This window comes from Chiloscyllium plagiosum, chromosome 1 (genome assembly GCF_004010195.1).
Source record: "Chiloscyllium plagiosum isolate BGI_BamShark_2017 chromosome 1, ASM401019v2, whole genome shotgun sequence".
NCBI classification, from domain to species: domain Eukaryota; kingdom Metazoa; phylum Chordata; class Chondrichthyes; order Orectolobiformes; family Hemiscylliidae; genus Chiloscyllium; species Chiloscyllium plagiosum.
In genome coordinates this window covers 119,216,585-119,239,347 of record NC_057710.1, presented here as the reverse complement: position 1 = coordinate 119,239,347, position 22,763 = coordinate 119,216,585, and the positions used below count along the sequence as shown (strand labels likewise).

Genomic DNA, 22,763 nt, shown 5'->3' with positions numbered 1-22,763 from the left:
TCCCTAGAGGAGTATGATGGCAGTAGGAGTATGCTTAAGAGGGAAATGAGGAGGACAAAAACGGAACATGAGGTGGCTTTTGCAAATAGAGTTAAGGAGAATCCAAAGAGATTCTGTAAGTATATTAAAGCAAAAGAGTAACTAGGAGACAATAGGGCCCCTTAAAGATCAACATGGCCATCTATGTGTGGAACCACAGGAGATGATTGAGATACTAAACAAATATTTCACATCAGTATTTACTGTAGAGAAGGACATTGAAGGTAGGATGTTTGGGAAAATAAATAGTGATGTCATGAAAAGATATTACAGAAGAGGTGCTGAACATCTTAAAACACGTAAAGGTAGATAAGTCCCCAAGATCTGATTAGGTGTATCCCAGGATTTTGTGGGAACCTAGGGAAGAGATTACTGGGCCTCTTGCTGAGATATTTGCATCATCGACAGCCATGGGTGAGGTGCAGGAAGACTGGAAATTGATTAATGTGGTGCCGCTATTTAGGAAAGGTGGTAAGGAAAACCAGGGAACTGTAGGGCAGTGAGCCTGACATCAGTGTTGGACACGTTGTTGGAGGAGATTCTGCAGGACAGGATGTACATGCATTTGGAAAGACATGGACTGATTCGGGAAAGTCAACATGGCTTTGTACATGGGAAAATATGTCTATTTAACTTGATTGAGTTCTTTGAAGAGGTGACAAAGAAGATTGATGAATGCAGAGCAGTCATTATCTATATGGACTTCAGCAAAGCATTTGACAAGATTCTGCATGGTAAACTGCTTAGTAAGATTAGATCACTTGCAATCCAGGGGAACTAGCCATCTGGATACAAAATTGGCTTGACGGTAGGAGACAGAGAGTGGTGGCCTGTGACCAGCGGTGTGTGACAAGAATTGGTACTGGGTTCACTGCTTTTTGTCATTTATATAAATAAATGTGAATATAAGAGGTATGGTTAGTAAGTTTGCAGATGACACCAAAAAAGGTGGTGTAGTGGACAGCGACGAAGATTATCTCAGGGTACAATGGGACCTTGATTGGTAGGCCAATGGGCCTTTAGAATTTAATTTAGATAAATGTGAGGTATTGCACTTTGGTAAGTCAAACCAGGACTGGACTTGTACAGTTAAAGGTAGAGCCCTGTGGAGTGTTGCTGAACAGAGACCTAGGGGTGCAGGTGCATAGATCCAAGAAAGTGGAGTCACAAGTAGACAGGGTGATGAAGAAGGCCTTTAGCAAGCTTGCATTATTTGGTCAGGGCATTGAGTAAGGAGTTGGCATATCATGTTGGAACTGTACAGGACATTGGTGAGGCAGAAGTGAGGACTGCAGATGCTGGAAACCAGAGTTTAGATTAGAGTGGTGCTGGAAAAGCACAGCAGGTCAGGCAGCATCCGAGGAGTAGGAAAATCGACGTTTAGGGCAAAAGCCCTTCATCAGGACATTGGTGAGGCCTCTTTAAGAATTTTGGTTGCCCTTCTATAGGAAGGATGTTGTTAAACTTGAGAGGGTGCAAAAAGGATTTGCAAGGATGTTGCTGGGACTGAAGGGTTTGAGTTATAGTGAAAGGCTGAATAGGCTGGGGCTTTTTTTCTCCAGAACAGTTGGAAGATTAGCCATGGTCATATTGAATGGCCTACTCCTACTCCTATTTTGTACATTTTTAAGTTTCTCTGAAGAGGATAGTGATTAACATGAAGAGGACAATAACAGTGGAATGCACAGATATGTGGCAGATGTACGCCAAGAAGTGTAAAGTAATATACTTTGGCAGGATGAACAAGGAGAGTCAGTGTTAAATAAAAGGTGTATTTCTGAACGGGGTCCAGCAACTGAGAGATCTGAGGTATGTTTGCGCAAATTGTTGAAGGTAGTAGGCTCCAGATTAAGGTCGTGATTTTAATGACCTTATGCGATTTTACGTTTTATAAATAGAAGCATAAAGTACATAAGCAAGGAAATGATGATGGCCTTTATAAAACACTGGTTCAGCCTTAACTGAAACATTGTGCTTAATTTTGGGAAGTGCACTTTAGGAAGGATATGGAAACTTTAGTAAGGACAGGAAAGATTTACTGGATTGGTTCCAGGGATGAGGGACTTAATTTACATGGATTGATTAGGGAAAGAAGGGCTGTTGTCAGAGAACAGGAAGCAAAGAGGAAATTTGACAGAGGTGTTCAAGCCTAACAGGGGTTTAGAGAGATGAGCTAGACAGAAATTGTTCCTATTGCTGGAAGGCCGGAACATGGAGGACAGAGATAAATGGTGAATGGCAAAACAAAAACAATTCACCGTGAAGAATACTGCATTTTAAATGCAGTGAGTGCCTATGATCTGAAATTTAAAATTATATAGCTATTATGAAAGTAGATTGCGTGGACACTAATCCTGATGAATTTTCGAAGTCACACGACACCACATTGTAGTCCAGCAGGTTTATTTGAAACCACAAGCTTTCGGAGTACTGCCCCTTCGTCAGGTGAGGTGAAGAGTAGTACTCAGGCACAGAATTTATAAAATTAGGTGCCTGCATGCTTCTCTTCACTTCACCTGGCATGGGGCAGTGCTCCGAAAGCTTGTGATTTTGAATAAACCTGTTGGACTATAACCTAGTGTCGTGTGACTTCTGACGTTGTCCATCCTAGTCCAACACTGGTACCTCTGCATCCTGATGAATTTCAGTGTGAGGAACCATCCACCACTTTGTTGTTTTGTCTCACCACAGTGACCCTCTTAGACGTTCTAGAATAAAATTAATAGTCAATTATTATTGAAGGAGCTATTCACTGTTTTTGTGTTCTTCTTGAATTTTGACTAATATTTTGCTAAGTTGTAACCCAGAATAAATGTTTATTTAACCTGGCTTTCTTGTTTACTGACAAACTAATTCTGTTCCATAGCTTACCAACCACAACAGTTACCCCAAGGAGCAGGGGGATCAACTTACTATCAACCGCATCAACCTACTGCACCTCCACCCCCTTCTTCCTACCCGTCTACATATTTGCCTTCTGTTCCCTCTCATTCTTTGCCTCCTTCTGTGGCTCCTCCATACGCAGGACAGCCACAAACAGCTCCTACAGCACCTGTTTCTGCTGCTGCTTTTCCTCCTCTTTCTGGAGCATCCTACCAGCATGGTGGACCTGGAGCTCCAACACCTTCTGTGGGCTATCCACCAGCAACTGGACCAACAGGTACACTGCCTGCAAGTAATGAGCTGCCTGCCTCGCAAAGAACAGGTCTGTTGTTGTTAGCATGTTGCTTTTATTTTGTTTGGAATGCATTTGGCATTTATTATTGTAAGATTGGCAACAATTTAGGTCCCTGCTTCATCTTAGTCGATATGCAGGTAAAGGAAGCATGGCTATCTTAAGCATCATCCCACGCTTTGTCCTCGATTTAAAAGGTTCGTCTTCATGAAAAGTATTTGGCTGAACTAATTTTTTTGTTTACAAACAGAAGTGCATTATGTGCACATGTTGAAAATGGTGTCCTTCGTCTCCCTTTTTACTATACCTGTTGTACATAAAAGTAATAAACTAAATTCACCGACATACAGTGTGCATGATGTTGATCCATATGGTAGCAAACTGTAAACACTGAAATGTCGTATGTCTCTGCTGCTTGTTTTCAGTCAACTAATATATGTTTTCAGTTCTTATAGTTTCTGCTCTGTCCCAAGGCGGAGGGGAATTTAAATTGGAATGCCATTAACTGATCTCTATCTTCAATAGCATGTTACCTCAGTGGTTGAAATATAAAATTTATCATACTTTCATCAATTATTTGAACAAAGGCATGTACTTGTTAAGACTGTCACACCACTTTTGTGTACCATGGTAGCTCTACCTTTTTAATTCCCATTCCTTATTTTTCTCTGGTATTACTTCCCAAATGCATATCCACCTCTACGCCAAACACCTCAGTGTGCAATCTGTGGCCTTTAGCCAATGCATTTTCACAATTCTTTCTGTGAAAGTACTTTGCTGGATTTTTGTTTAACCACTTTTATTCAGAATCTTAAGATCGTTATTTTAAAATAACCTCCTGAAGGGGGACGTTATTATTATCTTAATTATCTTAAGCAAGGTCATTCAATCACACCACTTTGGCTTAGTGGTAGCTCTCTCAACTCTGAGTCAGATGGTCATGGCTTCAAGCTCCACATTTGAAACCTGAGCACGTAATCTAGGGACACACTGTAGGAAGGGCTACACTGCTGACGGTGTAAGTCTTTCAGCTGCTTTGTCAAACCTAGTCCTGCCTGCTGCCTTAGGTGGTCGTAGTTCATCCAATGACAATACTTGAAGAACAAAGAATTCCTATCCTGTTCTTGTCAGTATATTTCTCTCAAGCAACATCATATCATGTATCTCATTGCTGTTTGTGCAAATTACTGTAGTTCCTTTATTTTGCTAAATTATAAGTGTCAGCATCTCAAAAGTATTTAATTTGCTTTAAAGTGTTTTGCAACATTCTGAGATTGTGAAATGTGCTGTAACATTGCAAGTTAGTTCTCTGAATCCTTTAAGCCTTTCACTTCCAAGGATTATAACCCAGGTTTACTCAGTGTCTCATTATGACTGAAGTTTTTCATGTCAGTTGCCATTGTTGAATGTTGAGACCAAAACTTTCTGAAGGCAATATTCAAGGTAGATCTGACCAACTGTCTGGAGTAGGTCATCACCACAGAAGATGTACAGTATTAAAATAAGGAAGTCCAGCACCACATTAGTTTATTTGATCACTTTTTGCAATTGTGAATTAACTTTTAATTGCATATGTATCTGAATTGCCAGCCTGTTTGTCCATCTATCACATTATAGAGCTTCTCCATTTGTAGTTCTCAGCTTTATCAATCTTGCATTCAGAGCAAACAATGATTTTGCAGATGTTGTTTCATATAATCTCTGACTAGTTTATTCAAACAATGTCTTTTGCAATTAGTTTTAATAAACATGTATTTGAGATGCATCATAAATTCAGGCACTGCTCTAATTCTACCCTCTTCGGCATTTCTAATTTCAAGTGCTCTTTTGTTGGTGGCCACGCCTACAGAGTCTGAGCATTTAGCTATACAGTTCTCTCTGTAAACTCTTATGTTTCTCTCCATCTTATGTCCCTCCTCTAAAACATTCTCTAAAATCTAGTTCTTTGATTTTGGTCATGGACGGGTTGGACCGAAGGGTCTGTTTCCATGCTTTACATCTCTATGACTCTTATGTGCTCTAAAATCTCCTTAGTGTTGCAGTTCATTTCATATTGCTCTTGTGAAGTGTCTTTATTTATGAAGCATCTATGTTCCTATGGCACCTTTGACATAATAAAACAAGTTGTTGATGAACTCAGGGGCAAGGATCATTGGGTTGTTAATTGTAGGACCACAAATTTTATAAAACATATCTTCTAGATTAATGTCATCTGAAGATTTGGTTTCTTTCTCATTTCTATTCCAAACTTCAGATCAAGAGCTTACAGCCTCAGTGTTAATTCCTGAGACACATGAATCCACAAATGCCCTTTCTCTGCGTTTTACTCTATTTTCCTTCAGTCAGCTACCCTGTAATTATGAATGTTTGCCTGAGGAAGAAAGGGAAAAAATGCCTTTTTTAGAAATCAGTCACTGCTGTTGTGTTGTACTCAACCCATACACAGCAAACTCCATATACAGAATTGGATAAATTACTGGATAATCTATTTCAGTGATGTTGCTTGAGGGATAAATATTAGCTAGTTAAGTAAAACACTTGTTTTGTTTCTCAAAATAACATTCCAAGATCTTTTCCTTCCACCTGAGGGGGAAGAATATAATTTTTCAAGGGGGTGATTAGGTATATTGAAGGGTAGTGCAGTTGCTGTAGTTTATGTGGACTTCAGGAAGGCATTTTACAAAGTCTCACATTGGAAACTGATCAAGAAGGTAAGAACCAATGAGATCCAGGGCATTTTGGCGAATTGGCTAGGTGGCAGGAAGCAGAAGGTGCTTGTCAAGGGTTAATTTTGTGACTGGAAACCTTGGTCTGGCGGGCATACTGTATGGGTTTAGTGCTGGGTCCTTTACTGTTTAGAGTGCATTAAAGATCTAGACATGAATGTAGGAGGTATGATCAGCAATTTCGCAAATGACTCAAAGTTGGTGGTGGGATAATTAGTGAGGAGAAAAGCCATAGACTATAGGACAATATAGTTTGGCAGATGGGATTTAATCTGGAAAAGTGTGGGGTGATTTATTTTGTGAGGACTAAGAAAGCAAGGGAATAAATGATGAATACTATAACCCTTGGAAATTCAGAGGGTCATGGTGATCTTGTTGTGTGTGTCTACTGATCCTTGAAGGCAGCAGGACAGCTAGTTAAGAAACAATCTGGGATACTTGCCTTCATCAGTCAAAGCAATGAATAAAACAGCAAGGAAGCTATGATCGAGCTGTGTACAATATTAGTTAAGTAACAGCTGGACTACTAGATGCAGTTCTAGTTGCCCCACGATAGGAAAGATGTGATTGCAATATAAGAGATTCAGCAAGATGTTGCCATGGCTGAAGTGTTGCAGCTATGAAAAGTGACTAAATAGGTTGGGGTTGTTTTCCTTTGAGGAGAGAAGGCTAAAGGAGAAACTGATTGAGGTGTACAGAATTATGAAGCGTAGATAGGAACAAACATTTCCCCTTAGTAGTGGGATCGATAACCAGATTTAAGGTAAGGAGCAGGAGATTTGAAGATAATTTAGGGAAAATCTTTTTCACACAGAGGATGATGGATGTCTGGAACTCACTGCCTTAAAGGATGGTAGCAGCTGAAATCTTAACAACATCTAAGAAGTATTTGGACAAGTTTAGGTTTAAGTTTTTTTTAATCACTCAAGGAATGTGGGCATCACTGGCTGGGCTAGCATATATTTCCTGTCCCTAGTTGCCTTCAGGAAGGTGGTGGTGAGCTATCTTCTTGAACTGCTGCAGTCTGTGCGCTGTAAGTTGACCCAAAATGCCATTAGGTTGGGAATTCCAGGATTTTGACCCAGTGGCAGTGAAGGAACGGTGATATAGTTCCAAATCAGGATGGTGACGGGCTTGAAGGGAAACCTGAAGGTGGTGTTCCCAGGTATTTGCTGACCTCGTTTTTCTAGATGGAAGTGGTCATGAGTCTGGTAGGTGCTTGAAATAATTTCCCGAAGGCCAGTATTGTGTCCCCAAGTCACCTTTTATTTAGATTAGATTACATTACATTACATTACATTGTGGAAACAGGCCCTTCGGCCTAACAAGTCCACACCGACCCGCCGGCGGGAATTGAACCCAAGTCTCTGGCGCTGTGAGGCAACAGTGCTAACCACTGTGCCACCGTGCTGCCCACAATAGATGTCATAATACATGACATTGACTCAACTAGCAAGAGCCGGGTTCCTAGAGTGAGCAGAAGCTCTGAAATTCTTGTTTATATCTGTCAACCGATTAGGCCAGGTTAACATCCCCACTCAGGGATTTCATTCTCTGAGATCCACCTGGCTGACCTCATTCCAGTCACCAAAATGCTGTCCAAGGAGCTTTGGTGCATTTCAAACTCCTAATTTAAAATGCATTCCTACCTGCTTTAGAAACAATATCAAACCTTGGGAGATGTGACTCCCTCTAGTCAACAAAGTGACTGAAGCTCCAATGGATCAGGCTCGCATTGTTTTTTCAGTGTAAGTACTGCCACAGTCACGTTGGAGCTGTTTACATACTAAATTCATGCTACAGTGTGCAAGCTAGTGGGTTGTCTGGACCCATATGCTGTGTGCTTATACTATAGATAAGAATGTACTTTGTATGGGAAAAGGATTGCCACTATGAAATACAAAGTTTTTGATAGATTGAGAGAAATTAATTAAAATACTATCTAGAGTTTCCTATTTTTATTTGAAAGTATTCTAAAAAAAACAAGTTGGGAAGAAATACAGAATAGAGAGGTGTGCTTTTGATTCAGAGGATTTGAATGCTTTATTAATGCACAATAATGAGTCATCCTCCTATGTTTCCTCTAAACATTAGCATATACCAAATTACAAAACAATTTAGAAATTAGATAAGCCATGTCTTCTGCATCTCTTGTTCTGAATTTACTTTGCTTCTATCTACAGGAGACATATATTCTCAGGACCAAACTACTTCCTTAGAAGGTGAACTAGAGATAGTAAAAAAAAATTTACTTTGGAAACCTCAGTTGATTTGGGAATAATTTTTTCTAATCCAAATGGAATCCTAATGATACTGAATTTTAATTAAATCAATGAAATGGATCATTTATAACACTACTTTGATGCTAAACTCCAGCACCCCTTAGAGGGTTTAATTAAAAGTTAAACTAGTACACCAAATAGAATCTGTTTTCAAGTATGTGTTTTTTTTGTAATGTTACTTAGCACTAATGCAATTTACAAATGCTGCTGACTTGATTTCTGTTTTGAAAGCACTCTGATTAATAATTACCAATGGAATCACAAATGAACAAAGATAATCCTTAAAGTACACTATTTGTAAGGAAGATCAAAAGCCATTTGCCAGGTGTCAAAATTCTGCTTGTTTCCAAATCGTTCTCTCCTCTGCCTCCCTCAATATTAAATCTTGTTTCACTCGATGTGATTAGCTTAAACTATTCAATTTTCCGTGGGTAGCTGAACTTGGATAGCCATAAATATAAAATTGTCCCTTCTCCTGAATTGATACCATCAGCCATAGGATTTTTGAAGGACTTGGGGGAATTGTATCTAATCATGGTTGTTGGGAACACAATGAAATGAAATTACATATTAAAATGATCTTGAATGGGGTTGGATGAAATGCTAGTAAGTATATAGTTTAGAATGTTGTGTGGTGGAATTGATGTTGAGCTTTCTTGAACACAGCTAAAATCCAGAAATAGAATTCTGTTGTATTTGTTAACTGTATGAGGTCTTGGCCTTCTTTTTGCATAACTAAAAGCCAATTTTAATTAGAAAATATTTAGACTAAATAAGAAAGATTTGGGATGGAAGGGTTTCACACCAGAATAAAGCATTTTCATTTAGTGAAATTCTGAAACAGAAAGTCAGGATTTCTTCCTGTTACCCTGCGTGTTGACGCAGGCATGTGACCTATAACTATGGTGATAGTTTTATATAGTTGAGAGCAGATTCTAGTGGTGTTAATTGCCATGTTGTTTATTGACAAAGCATGCAGTGAGGTTAAGTGCTGTGCACATGCTTTTTGTATGCTGCATCCACAATGTAAAAAATGTATTATTTTAATGAAAATTGGTCATTAATGTTTGGTCTTTTTCACATATAAGTAATGAGCTGAAGTTGTTTTGTTACATTTTCAGGATTCAAAGCCAGTTGTTCAATTCCTTAACTTTTAATTCTCTGAATTTTCTGCAAGATTCTCTCATTTAATCTTTGAATGGCAAATTGCAGGGCAGAAAAGACTTTAAAGCAAAAACCCATACCATAGTGCAAGAGTTAGAAAAATGTGCGCCTCCAGGAATTTGGCCAGAAGTGTAATTTTTTTTAATGCTTTACCGAGGTTTGTAGCTGAGAATGTCTCCACTATTTTTGTAGTTATATTTATTTAGCAGATCAGAAATAGTGAGTAAATGATTACCAGCTTGCTTTTTCAAAGTTTGAATCTTGTGAGAGGAGGGGGTAACTGAGTGGAGACTGTTGAGCTCCTCTTAAGTTGAAGAGGAGATTTTAAAGCGTGTTCTTCTTACACAGTGGGAATGTAAAGAGGACCATGTGTGTTTGGGATGATTCATTTGATGCTTAAGAAATGGCCTCCTCCTGTGCTGTAAATTACTGGTTGTCTCTGTGAAAACAAAATTTGGAGGTGAACACACTGTAGCATTTATTTTACCAATGTATGAAAATCTGGCTGAACAAAAAATTTGATTGCATCATGTAGGAATCCTGATATGTTCATGAAAAATTGCTCAATCTTTATCGGAAATCAAATTATAAAGCTGTGGCAATAAGTAAAATCTTCACTGTATTAGTAGTTAGAGTGCCTGATTTATCTTAGCGAACTTGCAAGGCTATTGAATAGCAGATGTGTTTACACTGTAAGCTAACTGCTGTTATGAAAGAGAGAATTATAACACTCCTGTCTACCTAAGTTGATTCAGCCGCATGATCATTTGAATGTAGGTTTGCTTCTGTTTTCTAAGTATTGAAGCTGTTGATAGAAAAATTGCGACAGGCCTTTTCTGGAGGACTCAGATTTTCACCATTACTGTACCTGATGGTAAGGAAGCTGAATTGAAGCAGACCATGAAGGTCACCAACTGAACAACTCAGTCCCTTCAGTGCTTTTTAAAACCAAATACTGAGGACTGGGAGCGAATAATAAAACAAGGCAAAGGCGATTAATAGTTCTTGGGCGGTAATGGTGATGTCTGCTGTGCTAAGAGATAAAAACACATAAGAAATAAGAGTTAGAGAAGAGGATTCTTGTTATTTGTTAGTTTTCCCACTGCTCACACAGCCTAGTTTAAAACAACATTTCTGTTTCAAAGGACCTCAGAATGGTTGGAATGACCCTCCAGCTTTGAGTCGGATGCCAAAGAAGAAAACCATGGTAATTAAGAAATGTTTCAATATTTTTAAAACTTGGTTATTCTGTGAAAGTAAATAGTGAGATGATTGAATATATTGTTGTTTGGTGGAACAGAGTGAAATGGTGAAGGGTAATTATCGTAGGATCCCTACAGTGTGGAAGCAGGTCATTCAGCCCATTGAGTCCACACTGACCCTCCGAAGGACATCGCACCAAACCCATCCCCTCGCCTGTAAACCTGAATTTCCCATAGCTAATCCATCCAGCTTACTCATCATCTGAACACTTTGTGCAATTTACCATGGCCAATCCACCTAACCTGCATATCTTTGGACTGAGAGAGGAAGCCGGAACACCCGAACGAAACTTACGCAGATACGGAGAATGTGCAAAGTCCACACGGACGGTCACACGAGGGTGAAATTGAACCCAGGTCCCTGGTGCTGTGAGGCAGCATTATTATTCAGTTTCTAATATAAAATTGTGCAGTCTGTTCTTATTTTTGTATTTCTGTTATGAATTTCTTTGTCCAAACTTATACTAACACTTTTTACATCATTGTGCTAGAGATGGTGCTGTAGTGCCCTCATTAGAGGGTGAATGAAATTCCCACTTGAGAAGTTTTTTTTACACAGGTTTCATTAAAATGTGATCATAAAAGGTTGCAAGAGGCACTATTTGCTAAACTGCTCTGTTTGATTAGCTGGGTCTAATCACTATTGATCCTTACTGTGCTTGATTGATTCAGCATAGATGTGGACTCAGAAAAGTAAGCAGACTTTAGAAATTGCTGCAAAAAGAGCTAGACACCTGAAAGAGCAGACATTATAAAACACTTAATAAATTCCTGTTTCTCTCACGTTCCTGTTTCATCTCTGCATGCTTGGAGGCATATGAAATAGAATAAACACAGCTGTCAGGAAATGTGTGAAATTAGAAGATGCTTCTTAATTTCAAGATGGGTTTATGTTAACAATACGAGAAATAAAACTTAATGCTGGAAATTTACAACAAGGTAAAAACTTGTTTGGTGAGAGTGAAGGTTCCATTCACTATTTTGACCTGGTTACAAACTCCATACCAAATCCTGATGAAAAATCATATAAAACTACAGAGACAGGTGTCTAGTGCAACATGAATATCCACTTAGTGAGATGGTTTGGAAACTCATTGAATTTCCTGTTACTACAAAACATGCTGCCTATGGTTTGAAGACTGCGGGGAATCCAGAGAATAAATCTGTCTCAGGCTCCATAATGCTGTCATTACACAGTAAGTGCTTGGACTTAGATGATGAGTGCAATGAAAATAAGGTTCTAATCAGATCTTGACATCTCTGAACCCACAAATTTAATGTCATAACATTGAAAGTTCATTCTGTTCAGAGAAAAGACAGTTAGTGGAGTTTTCTCCTGATACCACAGCTTGCACTGTTTCTCTACAGCTTTTCTTCCCCTTTCAACTGCTTATCTAATAGGTATGTGTAGCTCAAAGGGAAAAATAAACACACAGGGTGTGCTGCCGCACACAACAAATGTTCTCTGCCTGACATTTTGTGTTCACATAGAGTCATAGAGATGTATAGCATGAAAACAGACCCTTCAGTCCAACCTGTCCATGCTGACCAGATATCCCAACCCAATCTAGTCCCACCTGCCAGCATCCAGCCCATATCCCTCCAAACCCTTCCTATTCATATACCCATCCAAATGCCTCTTACATGCTGCAATTGTACCAGCCTTCACCACATCCTCTGGCTGCTCGTTCCATACATGTACCACCCTCTGCGTGAAAATGTTGCCTCTTAGGTCTCTTTTATATCTTTCCCCTCTCACCCTAAACCTATGCCCTCTAGTTCTGGACTCCCTGACCCCAGGGAAAAGACTTTGTCTATTTATCCTATCCATGCCCCTCATAATTTTGTAAACCTCTCTAAGCTCACCCCTCAGCCTCCGACGCTCCAAGGAAAACAGCCCCAGCCTGTTCAGCCTCTCCTTATAGCTCAAATCCTCCAACCCTGGCAACATCCTTGTAAATCTTTTCCGAACCCTTTCATGTTTCACAACATCTTTCCGATAGGGAGACCAGAATTGCACGCAATATTCCAACAGTGGCCTAACCAATGTCCTGTTGACGGCCTTGATGTATCTTTCCAGTACTTAATATTTCAATTTGAAAAGAGATTTTCATCAATTTGTTGTTTAATGTTGATTGTTTAGGTAAAGCCATTTTTAGATTCCTGCAGAATATGCAGATCTTTGCTTCAATGTTAAATTATTGTCTCCAAAAGTCACATAGTTGTAAATTGCCAATAAATGCTACAGAACTTAGGCTGCTTTGTGACTTATTAAACAGTCAAGCTGATTTTTCTTTTGTTCTTCTTCACAGTCCATTCATTGTTTTAATTACAATATCATACAGGTACCAGGCAACTTTACTCCTCCTGCACCCATCACGGCTCCTATAATGAACCCAATTGCAGACCATCAGGCTCCAATGCAGCATCAGCAACCACCTCCACTGCAGACTTCGTTCCAGACTCCCCAGCAACTTTCAAATCAGCCAGCAGTTCAAAGCTCATATCAAGGAATGGTGCAGCCCTCACTACAACCAATGATGCCAAAGCATAGCACTGAGGAAGCTCCTGGTGCTCCTACTGGTGACATCATGCAGGTACAAGATCGTCCTGAGATCTTAAACTCTGCAATTCTTACTGAGCAAACTTGGCTCAGATGAAATTGGATTAATTTGTTATTGCAAATTTGATCCTGGACAGAATAAAATGATATAAACAATATGCTTGATACTTTTACAATGGGTTCATCATTTGCATAAGTATTTTCTCGTAATTTCCTTTGAATGAACTAAAGTTGCTTCTTACCCACCACATCCTACCTCCAAATAAGTGTTATCTTAGATTCAGATTCAAGTCAACATTTCTTTCTAGGTAGGATGGGTGATTGTCTCAGGTAAAGAAACTAAATAGTGGACCAGCCAGATAGAGTCATAGAGATGTACAGGAAGAAACAGACCCTTCGGTCCAACCTGTCCATGCCGACCAGATATCCCAACCCAATCTAGTCCCACCGGCCAGCGCCTGGCCCATATCCCTCCAAACCCTTCCTATTCAATGGTACCAATCCAGTTTAGTTACTGGAATAGCCCATGATACCTATTGATTGTCAACATTGCCGAATGGAGGTTTGGGGTTGTACATTTGGTAAACCTAAGGTTATTGCTGCATGTATCTAATAAGCATTGAGAAAATGTAGCTAATGAGCTAGCTTGGAGAAATTGGGCTGCTCATTTTGGAAAAATGAAAGGCACATCTTCCTGCTGAGCTAAGGGTATTTGGGGGTGGCAGCATGGACTGACTGAATTGCTCTATGGAAAGCTGACATTGATTCAGTGGGCTAAATGGCCTGCCTTGTTATAATAACTCTAACTCTGTCTTGTTATCTGCTCAGCCAGTACAACCAATAACCACTGAGAAAATTGCCAAGAAACCCATTCCAGAAGAGCATGCCATTCTGAAGATTATTTTTGAAGGATTGATTCAGCGGTGCATGACTGCAGCTACTGATCCTGTACGTGCTGTCCAAAGTTGATATCATTTGCCTTTCTTATAGGTAGTTAATAGTTTCTGCTGTTCCTAATTAGCCTACACATATTTGTAGGCTAATTCGCTTTGAGAATTGTGAGTTGTTCAGTAAGCCTGCTTCAGTGCCAATATTGGAAGTGATTTTGAAAGTACAAGTCTTTATATTAAACTGTATCGTGAAGATGAAATTCTGGTGGCTCAGGATCCAAATAAACATAACGAGGTGCAATATTGATTTATACAGATCGGAATTGGAGTCCTATCTTGAGTTGTGTTTGTTGAATTCGGATGGAATATAGTATGGGCAGTGCAGTTGTTTCCTGGCTGGGAAAAGGGGGAATTGGCCAAGGATTTGGTATCCAATAAGGACCTCTCGATTGCAAAGTGTGGCTTTGTAAATGTAAGCCTGCACTGAACCATTGCTGCCATCATAACAGAGTATGTTGCCAGCAGATTCAGGTATAAAGAATGGATATTCAAGAGAGAGGCATATAAAGGGTGCCATAGCTCTCAAAATTATACCTCTTTTGGAAGGATTAAGTCAGGAGAGAAAAGCTAATGGAAACTTGAAATTAGTAAAGTACAGTTGTGACTGTGAGAAAATTATAGCACACTTATTTTTATTAACGATTTTTCTGCTGCTATTCAGTTACTTAGTAGATCATAAAATTTTGTTTGTTTAGCAAACCAAGAGGAAGCTGGATGATGCAAACAAGCGATTGGAATCTCTGTATGATAAGCTACGGGACCAGGTGGTAAGTAACTGAATATGAACTGATTTTCTTTTATGTTGTACTTTGTGATATCCTGAGCCTTTCATTTCCTGCAGCATTGTTTTTGCATAGCTTATGTAAACCAAGAGTAAATATGGTAGCTTTCTTTCTTTCCTCCCTTCCTTTTCCTCCAGATAAAAAGACTTGCATTACCTGAAGATGCAGTAATATATTTCCTGATTTCCAAGCAATTGCCCACCCCACCACCCCTTTCCACCCTTTTCTGAAGCCACTATCATATAAGAACAAATCTCCTTCAGTGGCCAACTTCTCCTAATTACTTTCTTCATAGATGCAATTTACCGAGTCCATATTTGCACCAGAGAAAGCCACAAAAAAGCACCGGGCATATTTGATAGGTGGTGCCAGTGAGGAAGGTTGTAGGCCAAACTGGCAGCATTTTTATGTGTTTGTTTTATTTATTAGTGGGATGTGGGCATTGCTGGCTCAGCCAGTGTTTATTCTCTGTCCCTAGTTGCCCTTGAGAAGGTGGTGGTGAGTTGCCTTCTTGAACTGCTGTAGTCCATGTGCTATAGGTTGACCCACAATACCGTTAAGGAGGGCATCCTAAGATTTTAACTCAGCAATGGTGAAGGAACAACAGCATATTTCCAATCAGGATAGTGAGTGAGTTGGAGGGATACTAGCAGGTGGTAGTGTTCCCATTAATCTGCTGCCTTTGTCCTTTTAGATGGAAGTGGTCTTGGGTTTAGAAGGTGCTGTCTAAGAAACCTTGTTGAATTGAATTTCTGAGTGCACCTTTTAGATAGTAAACACTGCTGCTAAGAGCATCGGTGGTGGAGGGAATGAATGTTTGTGGATGTGCGCTTTGTGCTAGATCTTGTTAGGCTTTTTGAATATTGTTGGAGCTGCATTCATTTAGGCAAGTGGGGAGTATTCTATCACATGCTGATTTATGCATTGGGGATACAGGAGGTGAGTTACTCACCACTGTAGTTCTAATCTCTAACCTGCTCTTGCAGTCACTTGTTTTTATATGGCTAGTCCAGTTTCTGGTCAGTGGTCAGTGGATTGATAGTGGGGTATTATGGGATAGTGACTTGAATGTCAAGGAACAATGGTTAGATTAATTTTGGGGGATGGTCACTGCCTGCATTTTAGTGGCACAAATATTACTTGCCATTTTTCAGCCCAAGCTTGGATATTGTCCTGTATTTCAAGATGAACTATTTCAGCATGCAACCACTTCTAAAATCTGACAACCAACAAAATTGTTGTTCCCTTCGCAATTTGATTTTCTTGCATTTGTCCTCATGAGTGCAACAAGAAAAGCTTCCATAGTATGTCTCTTTTCAGCAAGAATCCATTTGAAAGAAAGTCCTAACAATACACTTAAAAATCATAGTATGATCGCACAGAATAAAGATGGTTTCATGAAAGTAAAATTGTGTTTAATAAACTTATTAGAGTTTTTTGAATAAATAATTACTGGGGCAGATAAAGAGGAGCCAATAGGTGTAGAGGACTTGGATTTCCAAAAGCGATTGGATAAAGTGTCAGGCAAAAGGTTCATGCATAAAATTTAAGAGCATGTGGAATTGGCAGTATTATGTTAGCATGATTGAAGGATTGGGTTCTGGACATAGAGCAGTGAATGGGCATTAAGGAACAGTTTCAAGTTTGCCGGCTGTATCAAATGGATACAGCAGGAATTAATACTGTGATATTAGCTATTTACAATCAATGTTAATGTTAAAATTAGATATTAATTAAAAGGTAGCTAATAAGTCAAAGAAAAAGTAGTCTTGCATTAACTACTACAACCAAAATAAACCTTACCAAACCATTTTGTTTTGTGTCACCCTTCTAGCGGGTGTATAACATTAGTGGAGCCATCACCCTGCCACATCCAATGGAAGGAGACCTCCTCTTGATTCTTCAGGTCAAAACTTCCAGTTTTACTTTGAGAGTCATTCTATGCCATCCAGTTTTTCCTGGATAAAATTACCACTAGCAAGGTACACTTCAATCAGGTTCCCTGTTCTAAATTGTCAAGAGTCCCATCCGATCTGTTCCTTTCCTTTAGAAAAAGAAGCAAATTCTTCTGGGTATCCTGATCAGCCATTAACACAAGACAGTGCTCCTTCCTTTTCCACACCAATAACTTATTTTCTCCTGTGTCTCAAAAGCAATGTCCTTTGTCTTTGAGATAAAAGTATACCCCACCCTCCCTATTTTCAGAACATATTGCCTTAAGCTAATGGGGCTTTATAAAATAAAATTAAGTTCAGCATGCATGATATTTGACAATAAACACTGCTTCATTTGTTGAACCATGTTTGTGATTACTGTCTGTCTTTAATTATAAATCTCGATAACCTGTTGACAAATCTGATGTGACCTTCTGAAAAGAAAATCATTTAGGAGTCATGACGAAACCATTAATAATAATCTGAAGATCACCAAGTAGCCTCATTAATCTTGCTGGTAATGGCACAGTCAAAGAAATATGTTCTTGATATTAACATTTTTCTTCTTTTCTTACAGCTCTCCCCAGCCATAATTGGTGGCTTACACAACATAGCAAGGAGCATTGAAACTCGGAATTACAGTGAGGGATTAAACATCCATACACACATTGTGAGCACCAGTAACTTCAGTGAAATCTCTGCCTTCATGCCAGTTCTGAAAGTGGTTCTCACCCAGGCTAATAAACTAGGTGTTTGATTAAAGAAGTCATGATTAAGAAAAACAAGTTACATACTTTAAAAAGTAAATATTGGCCAAACCTATGTTGGTTTAGATTAAAATGAAAATCTAAGCAAAGACCAATTGAATACCCATATGATTAATGGACGTAAGTTTCATTCCATATTGCATTTTTTTCATTGTCTTGCCACTGTGCTTTTATATTAGGCAAACATTCCAATGTATAATCAGATAATATGAATCCAGTGGCAATACATTCAATCTTTTAAATGCCTATATTGCCTGTTTTAAAAAGAAGCCATTAAATTATGTGACCTACATAGGACAAATTGAATCCATACAGTATTGTAATAATCCAGATGCATGCATTACTGATCAAACTAAAATACAGGTTTATGTGCCACTAACTTATTTAGTGGCAAAGTGTACTTTAATGGAAAGAAGTGTAGAGCTTTGTCTAACACCAATGCAGACTGGAAGAGTGTGCTATATATATACTGGAAGAAGATACTTGACCTTATGGCGGAGTCTCTGGAAGAAGTTGCAACAGCTTGTTCTTCCTTGTGTTCAATTTTATGATTCAGAAGTACACCTACAATCATCTTTTAAATAAAGATTAATTTATTACATTCATTGTCTTTTCTTTTTCCGTTAAGCTAGTCATAAATTAATGCAGCTGAATACTAGGAGTGTATATCTGGCAGATAGTGCTAACTGTTAACAGCAGAATCAGGACACTCCTATATCTCAGGATAATCCAGCTCTGAGTTCTTTTCTAGAGCAGTCTGTTCAGTGGTTAAAGTTGAAACGTGGTACATTTTGCTGAACGATGCTCTTATACAGTTGCACATACCCACTCTCACTCTTGGCTTAGTGCAGTACTGTTGATTGTTTTCTGTTTGAGACAATTAACCTACTATACTGTAGTAAAATAAATGTGAAGCTCCCTTATTCCAATCATCATTGAAGCCTCAGATAAACAAATCTAATTACCTTCTTGTCGCAAGTAGTTAGGATAGTGAGGAAGCATTTGGAATGCTTTCCTTTATTGGTCAGGGCATTGAGTATAGGAATTGGAAGGTCATATTATAGCTGTACAGGACATTGGCTGGGGGAGTCCAAAACTAGAGGGCATAGGTTTAGGGTGAGAGGACAAAGATTTAAAAGGGACCTAAGGGCATCTTTTTCATGCAGAGGGTGGTGCATGTATGGAATGGGCTGCCAGAGGAAGTGATGGAGGCTTGTACAATTACAACACTTAAAAGGCACCCGGATGGGTATATGAATAGAAAGGGTTTAGTGGGATATGGGCCAAGCGCAGGCAAATGGGACTAGATTAGTTTAGGATATCTGGTTGAGCTGGACCAAAGGGTCTGTTTCTACACTGTACATCTCTGTGATTCTATAATTTCCACAAGAAGCTGCATGTTCCCACATCCCATCTCTCCTCCCATTCCAATGAGGAGAAGATTTCCAGAATTATGATTCAATAGCTTATTAAAAACCACTCTTGAAGGAAATTGTGTACATTCAGAGTGAACTTAAGATATTTGAAGCATTCAAACTAGTTTCAAACTTTAGCTCATAAAGAGAACAGTGACCACATCATGAGTCATTTAGAGCCATTAATCTTTACGTGTGTGTATTATATACTTGAGGTTTCGTTTAGTTCAAATGTAGTCATATACATTGTTTTCAAGTTTTCTTTAACAATCTCTGATGCTATGAAATGCAATCTGCGATATAATCATCTCATTCTTTCAATTCTGATCAATGCCTCTTGAGATGAAGGCCATCAGTATATTTGTTTTTTCCTTCCTATAAACTGCCTGACCTGTTGATTATTTCCAGCATTTTGTTTCTTTATTCTTCCTTTCTATTCCATCCTAGTTATTGCTGAAGATAATTGTTATTTTCAGCAAACTCTAAGTAACTTTCATAAAGTCTTTTCAAACTCAGTTTAGGAAAATCAACAATTCTTCAGCAGTATAAAACTTTGCTTCTCTAAAACAAAAATCCTTGGTCTTTGTTGTGTGATTACCAACTTTGTGCTAAATATGGCATAACCCAATTTCCAAATTGGGTTGAGATAGCCCAAATTCAGCAAAAGCAATTCCAAATGTAATTAAATATGAATATTCCTCACTTGTTCAGCTTTTGCATTCAAGTGAAGAGTCCATCATCATCATAGAGTGGTAAAGATAAATAAAGCTACAACAGAAAATAGGTCATTCAGCCTAATTAGTCCAAGCCAGTGTTTACCTTCCATTTGCAAACATAATTTTTTTAAAGAATTATTTTATGGGATATTAAAGACCAGCATTTATTATCCATCCATAAATGCCCTTGAAAAATTGGTGCTGTGCTGCTGCATTCATGCCCAAAGTGTTTTTTTTGGGGGGGAGGGGTGCGTTCCAGGATTTTTACATGCCCCATTGAGGGAACAGCAATATATGTCCATGTCAGAATGATATGGCTTGGGGGTGGCGGGGGTGGAGGGAGGGGGGGAGCAGGGAATTTCAGATGTAGGGTTCCCATGTGCATACCACCTTCTCTTTCTGGATGATGGAAACTACCAGTTTGGAAGGTGCTTTTGAAGGAACCTTGGTAAATTACTGCAGTGCATCTTGTTGGTGGCACACACTGAAGGCACAACGTATTGGTGGTGGGGAAGTGAATGTTGAAGATGGTTAACAGAGTGTCAGTCAAACAGAATCTGCTTTGTCCTAGACGCTGTCCGGTTTCTTTAATGTTGTTGGAGCTGCACTTATCCAGGCAGGTGGAGAATATTTCATCACCCTCCTGACTTGGACCTTGTAGATGGTGGCCAGCATTTTGAGGATGAAGAGATGTGTTTCTTCCTTCAGAATTCCTAACCTTTGACCTGCCCTTTTAGCCACAGTATTTATACAATACCTCGGTTTCTGGCCAATGGTGACACCTCAGGATATTGATAGTGGTAAATTTAATGATGGTAATGCATTTGAATCTTGAGACAAAATGGTTAAATTCTCTCATTGGATATGGGCATTGCTTGGAACTGGTGTGGCTAGATATTCCTTTCCACTTATCGTAAACCTGGATGTTGACCAGGTGTTGCTGCATTTAGACATACACTGCTTTGTTGAGGAATCACCAATTGAACATTGCACAGCCCCATTTCTGACCTTATGATTGAGCTGTGATCACATTCATCCACTCTGTTTCCATATTACTTTACCATGTGGATGAAGGAAAGGGGGTGGAGGGAGGGGGGGAGCAGGGAATTTCAGATGTAGGGTTCCCATGTGCATACCATCCTCTCCTTCTGGATGATGGAAACTACCAGTTTGGAAGGTGCTTTTGAAGGAACCTTGGTAAATTACTGCAAATATCTTGAATGGTAAAATAGTTTCTGCTTTAGCCACTGACCTTCTAAATATGTTAACATAATGTTGCATTCATTTGTCCATGCTTTATCACTCAACTACTGAAAATTCTCTGCTTCTATCTGCCTAGCCTCATAGTTACACAACTTCAAACTTGACTTTAACATTTGGATTATGCTGACTATTGTACAAAGTAATGGGATCCAAGTATTTTTTCTATTTCTTCACAATATATAACATTAGAATATTCCTTTTAATGGTTAAATATGTAAATTAAATATAATTTAGAGATTGGTTTAATAATATTAATAGAGAAGGATATCTGAGTCAAAACAGCAAAATAAAGCAAGATATTTAACAAACTAACAGAAGGAACAATTGGCAAATAAGAAAAAAAACATAAATCTTAATTGGGAACAGAAAATGCCAATCAAATGTATAAATATATTCTAGAAAGAAAAAAGAAAGCAAAGTTGGGCAGAGTTGGACCAAATTTGCAAAAGGTCTACTTCTTATAGGTAGCTTATAAAATATAGATCAAACATTGAATTGAACTAGGTTTATTATCACAAGCACGCGCATAAACAGTGAAAGGTTTACAAGTCACCGCTTACGGTGCCATCTTAGGTAGAAAGGTACCTAGGTACAGTTTATTGGGAAAAGAATTGTGGGTAGAACAATAGCAGATACAGTTTTGCACAAGTGTGAAGTTCTGTGACGTGCCACATTTGTGAGTATTGTAAAACTGAAGGATCAAGTTAAAAAGGGAACATATTCAATCAGTATAAAGTGGCAATCAAGAAGACCAACAATATTTGTTGTACCGAACCTGTTATCATTTTCTTGTTTTTGCATCATGAAATATTTTTTCATTTAATCTGTCCTGCTTCACCCTATCCTTCCCTTTCATTCTTGGCTCCTTGTTTTGGAAGTAATGTGGGTTTTTTTCATCTTGCAAACAAAATAATGAATGTGACATTCACAAGGTTTATAAGATCATTTTTGATTAAATACGTAAAAAAGCTTTAAATGAAGATAAAATGCACATTTCAAGATGGTAGAAAATTTGGAACTGACATCAGGAAGTTCAGGAACATTTCCTAATAATGTAGGGAATTATTAGATTCCCTACAGTATGGAAACAGGCCCTTCGACCCAACAAGTCCACACCGACCCTTTGAAGGGTAACCCAACCAGACCCACTCCCCTACCCTATATTTACCCCTGACTAATGGACCTAACACTATGGGCAATTCAGCATAGCCAATTCACCTGACCTGCACATCTTTGGATTGTGGGAGGAAACCCAAGAGACATGGAGAGAATGTGCAAACCACAGAGATATCTAGGTCCCTGGCACTGTGAGTCAGCAATGCTAACCACTGAGCCTCCATGCCACCCCAATTGTGCTTCGAAAATAAAGGAGAATCTGAAGGCATTGGATAGTGTGCAAAAAATATAAGGTTTCAAAATCCAGGGATGAAAGACTTCAGTTACATTGACAGATTGGCAAAGTTAAAGTTGTTCTCCTGAGAAAGGTGAAGATTGAAAAGACATTCAATACAGATTTTCAAGTTCAGTGTTCTCTCTGATTTTCTTTCTGGTTACGGGCCTTCTGAGATCCGTGGTGGCAGTGATTTCCAAAACGGATGAGGATTGTTCCCATTGGTAGATAGCTTAGAATTAGAGAGCAATGATTTAAGGGGATGGCAAATAAAAGATCGAATGAACATGAGGTAAGATATTGAGTGGTTAGAATCTGGAATGTACTGCCTGAGA

At 38.9% G+C, this 22,763-nt stretch overlaps 1 protein-coding gene across 11 annotated transcripts in view; it reads left to right on the top strand.

Moving 5' to 3' along the window:
- Positions 1 to 18,245, top strand: part of sec31a (SEC31 homolog A, COPII coat complex component) — a 110,324-nt gene extending 92,079 nt beyond the window's left edge. For 6 of the 11 annotated variants that reach the window (XM_043695174.1, XM_043695188.1, XM_043695150.1 and 3 more), the window contains 7 exons: positions 2,906 to 3,244; positions 8,124 to 8,162; positions 10,532 to 10,593; positions 12,994 to 13,245; positions 14,040 to 14,159; positions 14,857 to 14,928; positions 17,455 to 18,245. In XM_043695174.1, the coding sequence (XP_043551109.1) occupies positions 2,906 to 3,244; positions 8,124 to 8,162; positions 10,532 to 10,593; positions 12,994 to 13,245; positions 14,040 to 14,159; positions 14,857 to 14,928; positions 17,455 to 17,634 (1,064 nt within the window). In that variant the 3' untranslated portion in view covers positions 17,635 to 18,245. The remainder of the gene's footprint in view (positions 1 to 2,905; positions 3,245 to 8,123; positions 8,163 to 10,531; positions 10,594 to 12,993; positions 13,246 to 14,039; positions 14,160 to 14,856; positions 14,929 to 17,454) is intronic. The other 5 variants (XM_043695196.1, XM_043695162.1, XM_043695168.1 and 2 more) reach the window with 4 other exon arrangements.
- The last annotated feature ends 4,518 nt before the right edge of the window (positions 18,246 to 22,763 follow it).